The sequence below is a fragment of the Manis javanica genome, chromosome 11 (assembly GCF_040802235.1).
Source record: "Manis javanica isolate MJ-LG chromosome 11, MJ_LKY, whole genome shotgun sequence".
Lineage (NCBI taxonomy): Eukaryota > Metazoa > Chordata > Mammalia > Pholidota > Manidae > Manis > Manis javanica.
Window position 1 is genome coordinate 67,309,912 of NC_133166.1, and position 18,783 is coordinate 67,328,694.

The 18,783-nt window shown below is 37.9% G+C and overlaps 1 protein-coding gene across 4 annotated transcripts in view; it reads right to left on the reverse strand.

Annotated features, from left to right (window-relative positions):
* Positions 1-677: 677 nt before the first annotated feature.
* The window catches only part of MTCH2 (mitochondrial carrier 2), a 53,914-nt gene continuing 35,808 nt past the window's right edge, over positions 678-18,783 (reverse strand). For 2 of the 4 annotated variants that reach the window (XM_037016504.2, XM_037016505.2), the window contains 4 exons: positions 11,409-11,456; positions 10,683-10,750; positions 9,404-9,479; positions 678-6,687 (listed from right to left, as the gene is read on the reverse strand). In XM_037016504.2, the coding sequence (XP_036872399.1) occupies positions 6,463-6,687; positions 9,404-9,479; positions 10,683-10,750; positions 11,409-11,456 (417 nt within the window). In that variant the 3' untranslated portion in view covers positions 678-6,462. Of the gene's footprint in view, positions 6,688-7,395; positions 7,607-9,403; positions 9,480-10,682; positions 10,751-11,408; positions 11,457-18,783 lie in introns of those variants that run through there. The other 2 variants (XM_037016506.2, XM_017671499.3) reach the window with 1 other exon arrangement.

Consider the following 18,783-nt stretch of genomic DNA (forward strand, 5'->3'; position numbering starts at 1 on the left):
TACTACACAAATGGGGGAGATAATTTGGCACTTGTCTTTCTCTGCCTGGCTCATTTCACTGAGCATAATGTCCTCCAGCTCCATCCATGTTGTTGGAAATGGTAGGATTTGTTTCTTATGGTTGAATAGTATTCCACTGTGTATATGTACTACATCTTCTTTATCCATTCATCTACTCATGGACACTTAGGTTGCTTCCATTTCTTGGCTATTATAAAAAGTGCTGCAATTAACATAGGGTTGAATATGTCTTTCTGAATCTGAGAAGTATTTTTTGGGTATATTCCAAGAAGTGGGATTCCAGGGTCAAATGGTATTTCTATTTTTAGTTTTTGAGGAACCTCCATATTGCTTTCCACAATGGTTGAACTAGCTTACATTTCCACCAGCAGTGTAGGAGGGTTCCCCTTTCTCTGCATCCTCACCAACATTTGTTGTTCTTAGTCTTTTTGATGCTGGCCATCCATACTGGTGTGAGGTGATATCTCATTGTGGTTTTAATTTGCATTTCCCTAATGATTAGTGATGTGGAGCATCTTTTCATGTGTCTGTTGGCTGTCTGAATTTCTTCTTTGGAGAACCGTCTCTTCATATCCTCTGCCCATTTGTTAATCGGGTTATTTGCTTTTTGGGTGTTGAGGTGTGTAAGTTCTTTATGTATTTTGGATGTTAACCCCTTGTTGGATATGTCATTTACAAATATATTCTCCCATACTGTAGGATGCCTTTTTGTTTTGTTGATGATGTCCTTGGCTGTACAAAAACTTTTTAGTTTGATGTAGTCCCATGAGTTCATTTTTGCTTTTGTTTCCCTTTCTTGAGGAGAAGCGTTCAGGAAGAAGTTGCTCATGCTTATATTCAGGAGATGTTTGCCTATGTTTTCTTCTAAGAGTTTTATGGTTTCATGACTTACATTCAAGTCTTTAATCCATTTTGAGTTTACTTTTGTGGATGGGGTTAAACAATAATCCAGTTTCATTCTCTTGCAAGTAGCTGTCCAGTTTTGCCAACACCAGCAGTTGAAGGGGCTGTCATTTCCCCATGGTATGTCCATGTCTCCTTTATCATACATTAATTGACCATATATGGTTGGGTTTATATCAGGGCTCTCTAGTCTGTTCCATTGGGCTATGGGTCTGTTCTTGTGCCAGTACCAAATTGTCTTGATTACTGTGGCTTTGTAGTAGAGCTTGAAGTTGGGGAGCATAATTTCCCCTGCTTTATTTACCCTTCTCAGGATTGCTCTGGTTATTCGAGGTCTTTTGTGGGTCCATATGAATTTTAGGATGATTTTTCTCTAGTTTGTTGAAGAATGCTGTTGGTATTTTGATAGGAATTGCTTTGAATCTACAGATTGCTTTAGGCAGGATGGCCATTTTGACAATATTAATTCTTCCTATCTATGAGCATGGGATGTGTTTCCATTTATTGGTATCTTCTTTAATTTCTCTCATTAGTGTCTTGTAGTTTTCAGAGTATAGGTCTTTCACTTCCTTGGTTAGGTTTATTCCTAGGTATTTTATTTTTTTTTGATGTAATTGTGAATGGAATTGTTTTCCCAATTTCTCTCTCTCATTGTTAATGTATAGGAATGCCACAGATTTCTGTGTATTAATTTTGTATCCTGCAACTTTGCTGAATTCTGATATCAGATCTAGTAGTTTTGGAGTGGATTCTTTAGGGTTTTTTATGTACAATATCATGTCATCTGCAAACAGGGACAGTTTAACTTCTTCCCTACCAATCTGGATGCCTTTTCTTTGTGTTGTGTGATTGCCATGTCTAGGACCTCCAGTACTATGTTGAATAGATGTGGGGAGAGTGGGCATCCTTGTCTTGTTCCCGATCTTAAAGGAAAAGCTTTCAGCTTCTCACAGTTAAGTGTAATGTTGGCTGTGGGTTTGTCATATATGGCCTTTATTATGTTGAGGTACTTGCGCTCTCTACCCATTTTGTTGAGAGTTTTTATCATGAATGGATGTTGAATTTCGTCGAATGCTTTTTCAGCATCTATGGAGATGATGATGTGTTTTTTGTCCTTCTTTTTGTTGATGTGGTGGATGATGTTGATGAATTTTCGAATGTTGTACCATCCTTGCATCCCTGGCATAAATCCAACTTGATCATGATGGATGATCTTTTTGATGTATCAGTTTGCTAATATTTTGTTGCATATTTTTGCATCTGTGTTCATCAGGGATATTGGTCTGTAATTTTCTTTTCTTGTGGTGTCTTTGCCTGGTTTTGGTATTAAAGTGTTGCTGGCCTCATAGAATGAGTTTGGAAGTATTCCCTCCTCTTGTATTTTTTGGAAAACTTTAAGGGGAATGGGTATTAGGTTTTCACTAAATGTTTGATAAAATTCAGCGGTAAAGCTATCTGGTCCAGGAGTTTTGTTCTTAGGTAGGTTTTTGATAACCAGTTAAATTTCGTTGCTGATAATTGGTCTGTTCAGATTTTCTGTTTCTTCCTTGGTCAGCCTTGGAAGGTTGTATTTTTCTAGAAAGTTGTCCATTTCTTCCAGGTTATCCAGTTTGTCAGCATATAAATTTTCATAGTATTCTCTAATAATTCTTTGTATTTCTGTGGTTTCTGTAGTGATTTTTCCTTTCTTATTTCTGATTATGTGTGTAGACTCTTTTTTTCTTGATAAGTCTGGCTAGGGGTTTATCTACTTTGTTTTTCTCAAAGAACCAGCTCTTGCTTTCATTGATTCTTTCTATTGTTTTATTCTTCTCAATTTTATTTATTTCTGCTATAATCTTTATTATGTCGCTACTTCTACTGACTTTGGGCCTCATTTGTTGTTCTTTTTCTAGTTTCATTAATTGTGAGTTTAGACTGCTTATATGGGATTGTTCTTCTTTCTTGAGGTAGGCCTGTATTGCAATATACTTTCCTCTTAGCACAGCCTTGGCTGTGTCCCACAGATTTTGCAGTGTTCAATTATTGTTGTCATTTGTCTCCATATCTTGCTTGATCTCTGTTTTTATTTGGTCATTGATCCATTGGTTATTTAGGAGCATGTTGTGAAGCCTCCATGTGTTTGTGGGATTTTTCATTTTCTTTGCATTATTTATTTCTAGTTTCACAGCTTTGTGATCTGAGAAACTGGTTGGTACAATTTCAATATTTTTTAATTTACTGAGGCTCTTTTTGTGGCCTAGTATATGATCTATTCTTGAAAATATTCCATGTACACTTGAGAAGAATATGTATTCTGTTGCTTTTGGGTGTAGAGTTCTGTAGATGTCTGTTAGGGCCATCTGTTGTATTGTGTTGTTCAGTGCCTCTGTCTATTTATCTTCTGTCTGGTTGATCTGTTCCTTCAGAGTGAGTGGAGTGTTGAAGTCTCCTAGAATGAATGCATTGCATTCTATTTCCCCTTTTAATTCTGTTAGTATTTGTTTCACATAAGTGGGTGCTCCTGTGTTGGGAGCATAGATATTTATAATGGTTATGTCTTCTTGTTGGATTGACCCCTTTATCATTATATAATGTATCTTTGTCTCTTGTTACATTCTGTGTTTTGAAGTCTATTTTGTCTGATACAAGTATTGCAACACCTGCTTTTTTTCTGTTAGTTGCATGAAATATCTTTTTCCATCCCTTCACTTTTAGTCTGTGTATATCTTTGGGTTTAAAGTGAGTCTCTTGCAGGCAGCATATAGATGGGTCTTGTTTTCTAATCCATTCAGTGACTCTGTCTTTTGATTGGTGCATTCAGTCCATTTACATTTAGGGTGATTATCGATCGGTATGTACTTATTGCCATTGCAGGCTTTAGATTCGTGATTACCAAAGGTTCCAGGTTACTTTCCTTACTATCTAAGGGTCTAACTTAACTCACTTAATATGGTGTTACAAACACAATCTAACGTTCTTTTCTTTTTCTCCTCCTTTTTCTTCCTCCTCCATTCTTTATATATTAGGTATCATATTCTATATTCTTTGTCTATCCCTTGGTTGACTTTGGGGATAGTTAATTTAATCTTGCATTTTCTTAGTAATTAGCTGTTCTACTTTCTTTAGTGTGGTTTTATTTCCTCTGGTAACAGCTATTAAACCTTAGGAACACTTCCATCTATAGTAGTCCCTCCAAAATAGACTGTAGAGATGGTCTGTGGGAGGTAAATTCTCTCAGCTTTTGCTTGTTTGGGAATTGTTTAATCCCTAATTCAAATTTAAATGATAATCTTGCTGGATAAAGTAATCTTGGTTCCAGGCCCTTCTGCTTCATTGCATTAAATACATCATGCCACTCCCTTCTGGCCTGTAAGGTTTCTGCTGAGAAGTCTGATGGTAACCTGATGGGCTTTCCTTTGTATGTGATCTTACTTCTTTCTCTGGCTGCTTTTAATAGTCTGTCCTTATCCTTGATCTTTGCCAATTTTATTACTATCTGTCTTGGTGTGGTCTTTCTTGCGTCCATTGTGTTGGGAGATCTCTGGGTCTCCATGGCCTCAGAGACTATCTCCTTCCCCAGATTGGGGAAGTTTTCAGCAACTACCTCTTCAAAGACACTTTCTATCCCTTTCTCTTTCTCTTCTTCTTCTGTTATCCCTATAATGTGAATGTTGTTCTGTTTTGATTGGTCACACAGTTCTCTCAATATTCTTTCATTCTTAGAGATCCTTTTTTTCTCTCTGTGTCTCAGCTTCTTTGTATTCCTCTTCTCTAGTTTCTATTTCATTTATCCTCTCCTCCACTGTATCCAACCTGCTTTTAATACCCACCATCATGCTCTTCAGTGATTGGATCTCCGATCTGAATTCATTCCTGAGTTCTTGGATATCTTTCTGTACCTCCATTAGCATGCTGATTTTTATTTTGAACTCCCTTTCAGGAAGTATTGTAAGGTCCATGTCATTTAAATATTTCTCCAGAGTTGTATTAATTTTACTCTGGACCAGGTTCCTTTGGTGTTTCATATTTGTATATGGCGCCCTCTAGTGTCCAGAAGCTCTACACTGGAGCTGCTCAGCCCCTGAAGCAATGTTGGGGTCACAGGGGAGCGGTACTGGTGCCTAGGGGGAGGAAAGAGCTGTTTCCCACTTTCCGGCTGCTGTGCCTGTCTCCACTGCCTTAACCAGTGGTCTGAGCACACAGGTATAAACTTTTGTCCCAGAGCAGCCGGATATGGATCCCTGCTTTCCACAAGCGGCTGGAATCTCAGTCTCTCCAGGAATTCTGACTCTATTAACTTTCCAACCCAGGACTCATGTATCATGAAAGCACCATGAAATGTAGGTTTGTGCTCCCAGAGCATATCTCCAGAGCTAGGTATTAGGCAGTCCCAGGCCTTCCACTCCCTCCCTGCTCCAATTCTCTTCCTCCCACCGGTGAGCTGGGATGGAGGAAGGGCTTGGGTCCCGCCTGGCCACAGCTTTGGTACGTTACCTTGTTCTGTGAGGTCTACTCTTTTCTCCAAGTGTATGCAGTCTGGTGCCATCCTCTTTCCTGTTGCTCTCTCAGGATTAGTTGCACCAACTATATTTTCTAATTGTATCCAGTTTTAGGAGGAAGCCTCTGTCTCTCCTCTCATGCCGCTATCTTTAATCCCCTAAGACTGCACAGTCTTTTATACAGGTATTTCTACAACTACCTCCAAAATTCCAGAAAACCCCATGTTCTTTTTTTACACTCCAGGCGGACTATTTCCTGGTAACTTAGCACTGCCAACACAAACCACTTACCCAGTTACACAGGTGCAGCTTATATACGTCTGTATTACTGATGTAAGTTTGTATTACTTACACATGTAATGAGTCTGTTCATTATTTCTTGCATGTGAGTCTTAAGAATACCTACCTGCATTTATTAGCCCCTAAATAAACTTCAGACTTTTGATTATGTTAATAGCATATAAAATTTTATGGAGGAGCACAGGTATGGTACCTTTACTGGGCCTGTAGCTTGGATGCAGTTAGACTGATTGACGGGCCTTGGTGAAATTTTTTGGCAGCCCAAACTGTACAGGCAAAACTGAAGCCTTGGTGCCCTCCAGTGGCATACTGGTTCTTACAGTCAGACAACAAGCTTCTCAACTAGCAATAGGCAGGCATGTATAAGTATAGAAGCCACAGGATAATAAGCATTGGGCATTTTCCTAGATCTTTACTTGAAAATTTTTGGGAAAAAGGTAGGTAATGCAAAACATTTTATATTAAAACAAATACAGATAATATTGAATAGAATACAAAATTTACATTACTTTTTGAGACAAAGTAAGAGACACCAAAGATGATTTCAAGGTAAGCTACCCATGACCTTAAGGCTGTATTCCTTAACCCTGGGGGAGCAAGGAGATTGATTAGGCTCACTCTGTTACGGGTGCTGTGGCTGTAACAGAGAAGTCTGAGAAGCAGCAAATTAAGTGCTTATTCATTTGGCAACATCCCAACGGATTACTTAAACAAGTGAAACCATATCCTTTCCCATTTAGAGCATATTAACCAGCTTTCAAAAGGCCTGAGTAAATAGAAGCTTTATGCTTGAGTTGAAATTTACTTCTTTCACGTGATTTTTTTCCTCTCCTGTATATGTTAACATGCCTGAGGGGGTAACATGTGGGGTGGTCAACCACTGTAAGAATCCTGTGTTGACTTCAGTCTGCATTATCAGGTATGAAGTTACAAGGAGACTTTCCAAGAGCATCATTAGGAATGAAAACGAACTAGTCACCTTCTGCAAGAACAACAAAAAGGAAGAACAAAAAATGATATATAATCAGAACTGTCTAACTGTGTGATTTAGGAACTGGCAAAGATTTGGCTCTTGGAGAAGAGGGCTGCTGCTGCAGTATTGCTTTTCAGTTTATACAACCACAGTAATTTCTTCTGTGGCAAAAAGAAGCCCTTACACTCCCATTCCAAACTGTGCTTATAATCTATATCTGTCCTTTTATTTTTGTTATTGGTTACAATTTAATACATTCAATAATATACTGAAGGCATGAATGCCTCATGTAGAGATTTGTTAGGGTTAATTTAGCAAAGTATTGTCCTTTTTTGAAGTATGAGAAACAGGGTTAATCAAATGTGCTTAGAAGCATACAATGGGAGGCAGATTCTGCTGGATGCTGCTGAATTTTTAGGATCTATTAAAGAAAAGGTCATTTATAACCTCCCATATGGTTTTGTCTTATTAAATGTCTTAAGGTTTACAGAATTATTTCTTTCTTCTTGGGATCACGTTCTTCATTTTACAAAGCCTTAAATTAACACTCAAAGCATAGGACCTGTCTGTGCCTTTAGGAAAACCTGAACTTTTTTTCTGTTTAAAAAACATGAAGAGTCTGGAGCAAAAATGTTCCGTATCAGAATAACTAAACAGGGAATATCGATGGTAAATTACATTGCGCTGAGAAAAGGAAAAAGACAGACACCAAACACCTCCATTTTTCCAAGATTAAATGATTATTAAAAAAAGTGTGCCACACTATATAGAAATCAACATTCTCTCCCATAATTCTGTGCATCTAGGACTAAAGATATGTCACTGTCCCTGTCTCACATCTTCAAATTAACATTCTCAGGTCATAACAATAAGTCTTCCCAAAGGGGACCTTCCGGAAAAACAAGCTATTTCCTCGGCTCATATTTCCCTGGAAAAAACAAAAACAAAAACAAATAAAGTCTAGTGTGAAGATGTGGTTAGCCAGTCCAAATCAGTATATATCAAATGGGACATGTTTCTGGGAGACATGATTAAATTATGACCAGGACCAAACTGGGATTATCACCTCAGCATAGCACTTTGTATTCCCTGACTCAAGCTGAGTTTTAGTGGAACTAACTACAGTTCTGCCATATGGGTAAAGCAGGAATGTCTTATATTAGACAGAATTTCGAGTTTGGATTCTGGGTCATCAAATGAGTCAATATATAGAAAATGCTGAGAACACTCCTAACATTCAGTAAGTGCTAGCTTTTACTTTTTAATGGAATGGTCATGTCTCTAGGAAGTACTCATAAAATCTTAAAATTAAAGTAATAATGCTGTGAGCTTTTACTTAGTTGACTATGAAGTTAGACAGCCTGCACACAGAGATGCTGCTCTCCAAACAGAGGCTGTAACCTTGGGTTATACACAATTAGTGTTAACTGTTCCCAGTCCCACTTTCTTCACTGTGAAGTGGGATGATAAAGAATGACATCTAATCTTCATATGGTCACTCTGAAGATTACATGAATTGATACATGGAAAGCTCTTAGTATAATGTCTGATAAATAGTAAATACCCAATCAAGATTTGCTGTTGTCTTAAGGATTTATAGCACCAATTGTTACCTCTATAGATAAGGGGTCTGATATTCCTACATTTTCTGTTTTCCTTCTATAGTAGGGGCTTAGTTACAAAACAGGGAAAGAAGGGCCATCTTTCCTTTTAAAAAGGGGCCACAAAAGGAGATTGTCCAACAGAGAGCATAAAACTCAGAATGAGACCCAGAACATTCAAATTAGGTATGCACAGAAACCATTCTAGCCTGGATTCACAGAGGGGACCTGCTGGGCATGCACACTGAGCAAAAGCAACCACAGTCGCACATAGGCCTTTTCATTCAGAGTTCCCCTAAGTTCAGGCTGGGGAAGCCTAAGCTCTGTGAACAAAGGCCTTTCTCATATGTGTCACTGGTGCTATAATGTAATGCAACAAAGAGCTTCTTCATAAACATTCTTCTACAATCCTTTAAAAAGTGCTTCCCACTCAAAAACAGCTTTAAGCTAATGGCCATTTTAAGTGATCTGCTGTCAAATTTAGCACACAGCCACCCATTATTTTGGTTCCTAATAAGGCTTTGCCTAGATTGGTCAAGAATCTTTGGTTGCAATGACTTACCTCACAGCAATAATAAACAGTAAACTAGAGTCTGGACAAAACTATCTACTAACAAGACTCTAGAAGTTAAGAGATCAGTTTTCTCAACATCACTGTGAGAGTGTCATAAACAGCTTCTCATTTCTCAGTTCCTCTCTACTATATTATAGGACAACACTTAAATATATAAGGAGATTCTGAGAAGTCAGAAAAAGATGAGGTTGGAAAAAACCAATCTCAAATCAAGGCAATCGTTTTAACAACTAGTAAGACTATCCAGACCCTATTTGTAACCTGAATGTGATCACTCAAACAGCTTCCAGATTACATCTAGGGATTCTTATTTCTTTATTCCCCACTCCCTGCCACCAATGATTCCTAAGCAGCACATTTTACTACTATGCCAGAGTGACATATGGAACATTATAAAGGGTACATTAACTGGTAGGTAAAGGATAAGCTATAAGAATTAACCTGAGATCCCAGAGACATTAATGACCCAACAAAAACAAAATAAATAAAATAAAATATGAGGAGGGATGAGGAGGAGGAGGAGGAGGAGGAGAGAATGAGAGAGAAGTACCTCTTTTTGTAGCATGCACCAGCAATCTACCCAAGATGTATATATTGGGGAATAAGGAGGGGACCCACCAGCAAGCCTGAAATAGAAAAAAAGATCAGCTATTCAGTTAACATTTATAAAGCATTATCTAAGGAGTTTAATAAATCTTGGTCAAAATATTCTCCTATCTAGAAGATTACCTGAGGGGCAATTTTAGTTGTAATGAAATAAATTACACTGCAGCAGGGTAAAGAGCAAGCATCCAAAAAGATTTTCCCTCCCTTATACTTAGGTTTTGAATCAACAAAGAGACATTTCAATCAGTTATGAATTTTCTAAAACATCTAGGTTTTTAATTTAGGGACAAATTAAATTCTAGAACATGGCAATTATATGATTAAGAGCAGGAAAGGGAGATTTAAAAACTAAGTGGTGCTCAAAAGAACCTAAATATGACAATGGATATAAACAGTGTTGACTACATGCTCTTTACTCAGGTGTAAAACCCCTATCACTTCTTCTCTAAAAAATTGTAAGGAATAGTAATAAACTGAACACATCATTCTAGTATGCTCTGGGCTAAAATGCAGCAGCTGCTCTATAAATCATAAAACAAACAGAATGGAACATGATATAAAATACAATAACTGCACTCAAAACTACACAGATATATTTGACATATTATTTGAAAACAATGACACGTCTAATAGCATACTGTTTCAGGTACTGTACTGGGACAGAGTTTTCAATTAATAGGTAAAGCTTCTATCCAACTTGGTGAGGTCACTTGTTACCTAGAAGCTGTAGATCAATGGGGTCCACCAACATACCACCACCCACCCATCCTAACCAATGCTGTGAAAGGTTAAGCAACTTTCCATGGACTAAATATCCTATTTTCCTTTTTTAAAACTCACTTTCTCCATGAAGCCCCTAGGAGAAACAGGTATGGGTTATCATTAAATCCCTGACACACCTTCTGTAACTTTCATAAAAAAAAGAGGATAAAGATTTAAAATAAAGGAAAGATGTAAAAATAGAGTAATTGATAATTATTCTGCCATTTTCAGAATAGGACCTTAACTACTGGCAAGCGCATATTATTTGTAAGTACTTGAGAAATAATACTTAAGTCCTTCTCTATTCCAAAAAAGGATATGAGGTGGCTGTTTGTAATATAAAGTGATGCCACTGATATGGGACATAGAGAAAATTAGGAAATCTAGAAATAGCATCAATGACTTTTCTTCCCCAAATTTCGATTGGCCAAGTACTTGGGTAAGAAATGCAAGGTACTTACCCACAGTTGTTGACAGCCATAAGATTAGACACAAGCACAAAGGGATATGTCAACATACTGGCAAAAAACTGTAAAATGGTAAAAAGACAATTAAGTTATTGGGTCATTCCTAGTATTCTTTATACTCTGCTTTAAAGTCTTGGTGCCACCATGGTCAATTACTCCAATGCTGGATTTGCTTTCTCAGTACCCCAGCAAAGACTAAATTACACATTTTGAGCCTGGAGATGCTTCCTCCTTCTAAAATACCAGTACATCCAATATTTTAACAAAAGGCCAGAAGACTTCCCTTAATTTGTGATTGAGCCCTCATTCAAATAAAACTCAACAGCATTATTCAAGAGAAAAAGTAAATAAAAAGAAAACATGAGCATCCTTTCAAAGACGATGGAAACTAGTTCAGAACTTAACTGCTTTAAGATCCCATATGATTAAATTGGGTGAAGTTCTCCAAGGATCAGCATGATGTGGTAGTAAGAAGTAGGCCTGATAATCAGGGATGAGAAAGGCCAACACCCCTCTGAAAGCTGAAAAGCAACAACCCTGTGGGCTTGCCATTGCTGTTATGTGACACAGGAACCCTGGGCTACTCAGACACACATTAACAGATTTGAGGGATGTTCCTGTGAGACATTTGGTGGCTTTAAAGCAGAGATGATATAGGACAAATTTAAAAGAAAAAAACACAACTATTCCCAGAAGGTTAAGAGGATTTAAAAAACTCACTCCAGTGACAGCTTGGGAATAACTCTTCATTTCATTCATGGTGGAAACCTAAATAGGCAGAAAGCCTTTGTGAGAATGAGTAAGAACATTAAGCTGATATTCACAGCTAATTGTCCCCAACCATATTAATATATTCTATCTCTAAGTTATTAGTTCCTTTGATGGCTTGAAAATTAATTTTGAGGGTTAAAACATAAAATACTGATTAAGAGCATAAAAAGGCAGTGCTCACAATGATTAACTTGATTCAACATTAACAGACAAATTTACATTAGATTAAGTTGGCCTAAGAACAAATAGCTTCAAGGTTTCAAAAACAAAAGAAAATGAGATTGGTAGACTTTTACCATGCCATAGAAATACAATCCCTGGAAACTGCATTTACGGTCAATCTGAAGAACAAGTCACTACCTCTGTATAAACCAAGCTGTGTACCATAACTTTCAAGATCCATCTCCAAACTCAAGAAGCTCACAACATGGCTGAAGTTCCTAGAAAGCCCAATACAGGAGGTCCCCTTAACATGTCAAATTACATAGAACAATGCAAATATATTATGAAATTTTCATGCCTCACCGGGTCTGCTAAAACTAGGTATTAGTAAGGAAGTGATCTCTTTGCAGGACAGACACTGAATTAAATGCCTTAGGCTTTCACTGCCACATTCAAGGAACTTCTTTTTTTTTTTTTCTGTACATAATTATTTTTTATTAAAGGGTAGTGGACACACAGTATTACATTAGTTTCAGGTGTACAACACAGTGATTCAACATTTATATACATGATAATTCTAGGTACCAGCTATCACCATACCAAGTTGTTAAAATATTTTGACTATATTTCTTATGCTATACATTACATCCTGGTTACTTTTTAATTTTACAATTGGAAGCATGTACATTTTTTTTTTTTTGTGAGGGCATCTCTCCTATTTATTGATCAAATGGTTGTTAACAACAATAAAATTCTGTATAGGGGAGTCAATGCTCAATGCACAATCATTAATCCACCCCAAGCCTAATTTTCATCAGTCTCCAATCTTCTGAAGCATAAAGAACAAGTTCTTACATGGTGAACAAATTCTTACATAGTGAGTAAGTTACATGGTGAACAGTACAAGGGCAGTCATCACAGAAACTTTCAGTCTTGATTATGCATTATAAACTATAAACAATCTGTCCAAATATGAATATTCGTTTGATTTTTATACTTGATTTATATGTGGATCCCACATTTCTCTCTTTATTATTATTTTTAATAAAATGCTGAAGTGGTAGATAGATGCAAGATAAAGGTAGAAAACATAGTTTAGTGCTGTAAGAGAGCAAATGTAGATGATCAGGTGTGTGCCTGTAGACTATGTGTTAATCCAAGCTAGACAGGGCAATAAAACATCCACGGATGCAGCAGATTTCTTTCAGAACAGGGGGGGGAGAGGTTCTAAGCCTCACCTTTGTTCATCCCCAATTTCTCACCTGATGGCCCCCCTGCGACTGTGCCTGTCTTAGGTTGTTCCTCACTTGAGGAATCTTACCTGTCTCTGCTAACCAGTCATCTTCCGGGGCCATACAGGGAAATGTAAAGTTGGTAAGTGAGAGAGAAGCCTTATTGTTTGAAAAGGTTAGTTTTTTACTTCTTTGCATATTTATGCCCTGTGGCTTCTATGCCCAGCATTTGTCTTCAGGTATCTTTACCACTTGGAAGAATTATGATACATGGTAAATTCGATATGAGGCACGAATTCTATTTAAGGGTTGTAATTAGGAAGGAAGAAGAAAAGCTATAGAAGTAGCAGATGGAAGAAAACATGGGAAGATTATTCCCTTGACATATCTTCTTGTAGAGTAACATAAGCATGTATAGGTTTTAAACTACTTATTAAATTGTGCACACACATTAACATAATAGGAGTACAGTTACATAACCAAAGCATACCTATAATTACCAGCCATCTCCAGTGAAACCAAGAAAACCAGTTAGGCACCTTCGGCATTTGTGAAAACTTATCTATGATACTGTGGATATTGTCCAACGAACTTGAACAGTCTGAGAGAAATCAGACATATTAAAACAGCCCATTACTGGGGACTGTTCACATCCCATATGTTCTTTAAACAGTAAATAGTCTGTAGTTGTCAGATTTTGGAGCGCTACAATTTGCACTTCTCCTAATTCTTGGTTGAGTTCGAACAGTATAGATCCAGTCAAATTTGTTGTTTTACTGTATGCACAGGCCAGCTTAGATATCTCCTTCATTCCCATGGCAAGTCCAGGAACTGGTGGGATGAGTGCATCTACAACCTGTAGCAGCGCGTGGATCTTTGTTGGGGTTTTTTGATCATCATCTTCTGGCATGAATCATCCCGAGAGTGCTGATGTTGGAAGTTCTTTTTCATATCATATCTTAGTTCATTTTCGGGGTAGCCAACTTAGGCTTTGATCCTCTGTATAAACAGATCCTCCCTATAAATCCCTTTACAGTCACTGTCCATCAGCATAGCAAAATGTTGTAGAATCACTACTTGTCTTCTCCGTGTTGTACAGCCCTCCCCTTTCTCCCACCCCCCCATGCATGCTAATCTTAATACCCCCATTCTTCTACCCCTCTTATCCCTCCCTACCCACCTATCCTCCCCAGTCCCTTTCCCTTTGGTACCTGTTAGTCCATTCTTGAGTGCTGTGATTCTGCTGCTGTTTTGTTCCTTCAGTTTCTCCTTTGTTCTTATACTCCACAGATGAGTGAAATCATTTGGTATTTCTCTTTCTCCGCTTGGCTTATTTCGCTGAGCATAATACCCTCCAGCTCCATCCATGTTGCTGCAAATGGTAGGATTTGTCCTCCCTCTTCTTATGGCTGAGTAGTATTCCATTGTGTATATGTACCACATCTTCTTTATCAATTCATCTACCGATGGACATTTAGGTTGCTTCCAATTCTTGGCTATTGTAAATAGTGCTGCGATAAACACAGGGGTGCATCTGTCTTTCTCAAACTTGATTGCTGCGTTCTTAGGGTAAACTCCTAGGAGTGGAATTCCTGGGTCAAATGGTAAGTATGTTTTAAGCATTTTGATGTACCTCCATACTGCTTTCCACAATGGTTGAACTAATTTACATTCCCACCAGCAGTGTAGGAGGGTTGCCCTTTCTCCACAGCCTTGCCAACATCTGTTGTTGTTTGTCTTTTGGATGGCAGCCATCCTTACTGGTGTGAGGTGATACCTCTTTGTAGTTTTAATTTGCATTTCTCTGATAATTAGCGATGTGGAGCATCTTTTCATGTGTCTGTTGGCCATCTGTATTTCTTTTTTAGAGAACTCTCTGTTCAGTTCCTCTGCCCATTTTTCAATTGGGTTATTTGTTTTCTGTTTGTTGAGGTATGTGAGCTCTTTATATATTCTGGATGCCAAGCCTTTATCGGATCTGTCATTTTCAAATATATTCTCCCATACTGTAGGGTTCCTTTTTGTTCTATTGATGGTGTCTTTTGCTGTACAGAAGCTTTTCAGGTTAATATAGTCCCACTTGTTCATTTTTGCTGTTGTTTTCCTTGCCCGGGGAGATATGTTCAAGAAGAGGTCACTCATGCTTATGTCTAAAAGGTTTTTGCCTATGATTTTTTCCAAGAGTTTAATGGTTTCATGACTTACATTCAGGTCGTTGACCCATTTTGAATTTACTTTTGTATATGGGGTTAGACAATGGTCCAGTTTCATTCTCCTACATGTAGCTGTCCAGTTTTGCCAGCATCAACTGTGGAAGAGACTGCCATTTTGCCATTGTATGTCCATGGCTCCTTTATCAAATATTAATTGATCATATATGTCTGGGTTAATGTCTGGATTCTCTAGTCTGTTCCATTGGTCTGTGGCTCTGTTCTTGTGCCAGTACCAAATTGTCTTGATTACTATGGCTTTATAGTAGAGCTTGAAGTTGGGGAGTGAGATCCCCCCTACTTTATTCTTCTTTCTCAGGATTCCTTTGGCTATTCGCAGTCTTTGGTGTTTCCATATGAATTTTTGAATTATTTGCTCCAGTTCATTGAAGAATGTTGCTGGTAGTTTCATAGGGATTGCATCAAATCTGTATATTGCTTTGGGCAGGATGGCCATTTTGACAATATTAATTCTTCCTAGCCATGAGCATGGGATGAGTTTCTATTTGATAGTGTCCCCTTTAATTTCTCTTAAGAGTGACTTGTAGTTTTCAGAGTATAGGTCTTTCACTTCTTTGGTTAGGTTTATTCCTAGGTATTTTATTCTTTTTGATGCAATTGTGGATGGAGTTGTTTTCCTGGTTTCTCTTTCTGTTGGTTCATTGTTAGTGTATAGGAAAGCCACAGATTTCTGTGTGTTGATTTTGAATCCTGAAACTTTGCTGTATTCCGATATCGGTTCTAGTAGTTTTGGGGTGGAGTCTTTAGAGTATTTAATGTATAGTATCATGTCATCTGCAAATAGTGACAGTTTAACTTCTTCTTTACCAATCTGGATTCCTTGTATTTCTTTGTTTTGTCTAATTGCCATGGGTAGGACCTCCAGTACTATGTTAAATAACAGTGGGGAGAGTTGGCATCCCTGTCTAGTTCTTGATCTCAGAGGAAAAGCTTTCAGCTTCTCGCTGTTCAATATAATGTTGGCTGAGGGTTTATCATAGATGACCTTTATTATGTTGAGGTACTTGCCCTCTATTCCCATTTTACTGAGAGTTTTTATCATGAATGGATGATGAACTTTGTCAAAGGCTTTTTCAGCATCTATGGAGATGATCATGTGGTTTTTGTCTTTCTTTTTGTTGATGTGGTGGATGATGTTGATGGATTTTCGAATGTTGTACCATCCTGGCATCCCTGGGATGAATCGCATTTGGTCATGGTGTACAATCCTTTTAATGTATTTTTGAATTCGGTTTGCTAATATTTTGTTGAGTATTTTTGCATCTATGTTCATCAGGGATATTGGTCTGTAGTTTTCATTTTTGGTGGGGTCTTTGCCTGGTTTTTTTATTAGGGTGATGTTAGCTTCATAGAATGAGTTTTGAGGTGTCCCTTCCTCTTCTATTTTTTGGAAAACTTTAAGGAGAATGGGTATTATGTCTTCCCTGTATGTCTGATAAAATTCCGAGGTGAATCCATCTGGTCCGGGGGTTTTGTTCTTTGGTAGTTTTTTGATTACCGCTTCAATTTCGTTGCTGGGAATTGTTCTGTTTAGATCTTCTGTTTCTTTCTGGGTCAGTCTTGGAAGGTTGTATTTTTCCAGGAAGTTGTCCATTTCTCCTAGGTTTTCCAGCTTGTTAGCATATAGGTTTTCATAGTACTCTCTAATAATTCTTTGTATTTCTGTGGGGTCCGTCGTGATTTTTCCTTTCTCGTTTCTGATTCTGTTGATTTGTGTTGACTCTCTTTTCCTCTTAATAAGTCTGGTAGAGGCTTATCTATTTTATTTTCTCGAAGAACCAGCTCTTGGTTTCATTGATTTTTGCTATTGTTTTATTCTTCTCAATTTTATTTATTTCTTCTCTGATCTTTATTATGTCCCTCCTTCTGCTGCTTAGGCCTCATTTGTTCTTCTTTTTCCAATTCCGGTAATTGTGACATTAGACCATTCATTTGGTATTGTTCTTCCTTTTTTAAATATGCATGGATTGCTATATACTTTCCTCTTAAGACTGCTTTTGCTGTGTCCCACAGTAGTTGGCGCTTAGTGTTGTTGTTGTCGCTTGTTTCCATATATTGCTGGACCTCCATTTTGATTTGGTCATTGATCCATTGATTATTTAGGAGCGTGTTGTTAAGCCTCTATGTGTTTGTGAGCCTTTTTGCTTTCTTTGTACAGTTTATTTCTAGTTTTATGCCTTTGTGGTCTGAAAAGTTGGTTGGTGGGATTTCAATCTTTTGGAATTTACTGAGGCTCTTTTTGTGAGCTAGTATGTGGTCTATTCTGGAGAATGTTCCATGTGCACTTGAGGAGAATGTATATCCTGTTGCTTTTGGATGTAGAGTTCTGTAGATGTCTATTAGGTCCATCTGTTGTAGTGTGTTGTTCAGTGCCTCTGTGTCCTTACTTATTTTCTGTCTGGTGGATCTGTCCTTTGTAGTGAGTGGTGTGTTGAAGTCTCCTAGAATGAATGTATTGCAGTCTATTTCCCTCTTTAGTTCTGTTAGTATTTGTTTCAGGTATGCTGGTGCTCCTGTGTTGAGTGCATATATATTTAGAATGGTTATATCCTCTTGTTGGACTGAGCTCTTTATCACTATGTAATGTCCTTCTTTGTCTTTTGTTACTTTCTTTATTTTGTAGTCTGTCTTGTCTGATACCAGAATTGCAACACCTGCTTTATTCTCTTTGTTGTTTGCATGAAATATCTTTTTCCATCCCTTGACTTTAAGTCTGTGCATGTCTTTGGGTTTGAGGTGAGTCTCTTGTAAGCAGCATATGGATGGATCTTGCTTTTTTATCCATTCTATTACTCTGTGTCTTTTGATTGGTACATTCAGTCCATTTACATTTAGGGAGATTATTGAGAGGTATGAACTTATTGCCATTGCAGCCTTTAAGTCTGTTGTTACCAAAGGTTCAGGGTTAGCTTCTTTACTATCTTACTGTCTAACTTAACTCGCTTGTTGAGCTATTATAAACACGGTCTGATGATTCTTTATTTCTCTCCCTTCTTATTCCTCCTCCATTCTTCATATGTTGGGTGTTTTGTTCTGTGCTCTTTTTTAGGAGTGCTCCCATCTAGAGCAGTCCCTGTAGGATGCCCTACAGAGGTGGTTTGTGGGAGGCAAATTCCCTCAACTTTTGCTTCTCTGGGTATTGTTTAATCCCTCCTTCATATTTAAATGATATTCGTGCTGGATAACGTAGTCTTGGTTCGAGGCCCTTCTGTTTCACTGCATGAAGTATATCATGCCATTCTCTTCTGGCCTGTAGGGTTTCTGTTGAGAAGTCTGATGATAGCCTGATGGGTTTTCCTTTGTAGGTAACCTTTTTTTTCTCTCTGGCTGCCTTTAATACTTTGTCCTTGTCTTTGATCTTTGCCAATTTAATTATTATGTGTCTTGGTGTTGTCCTCCTTGGATCCCTTGTCATGGGAGTTCTGTGTACCTCTGTGGTCTGAGAAGCCATTTCTTCCCCTAGTTTGAGGAAGTTTTCAGCAATTATTTCTTCAAAGACACTTTCTATCCCTTTTTCTCTCTCTTCTTCTTCTGGTACCCCTATAATGCGGATATTGTTCCGTTTCGATTGGTCACTCAGCTCTCTTAGAATTCTTTCATTCCTGGATATCCTTTTATCTCTCTCTGCATCAGCTTCTCTGCGTTTCTGTTCTCTGTTTTCTAGTCCATTAATGGTCTCTTGCATCTCGTCCATTCTGT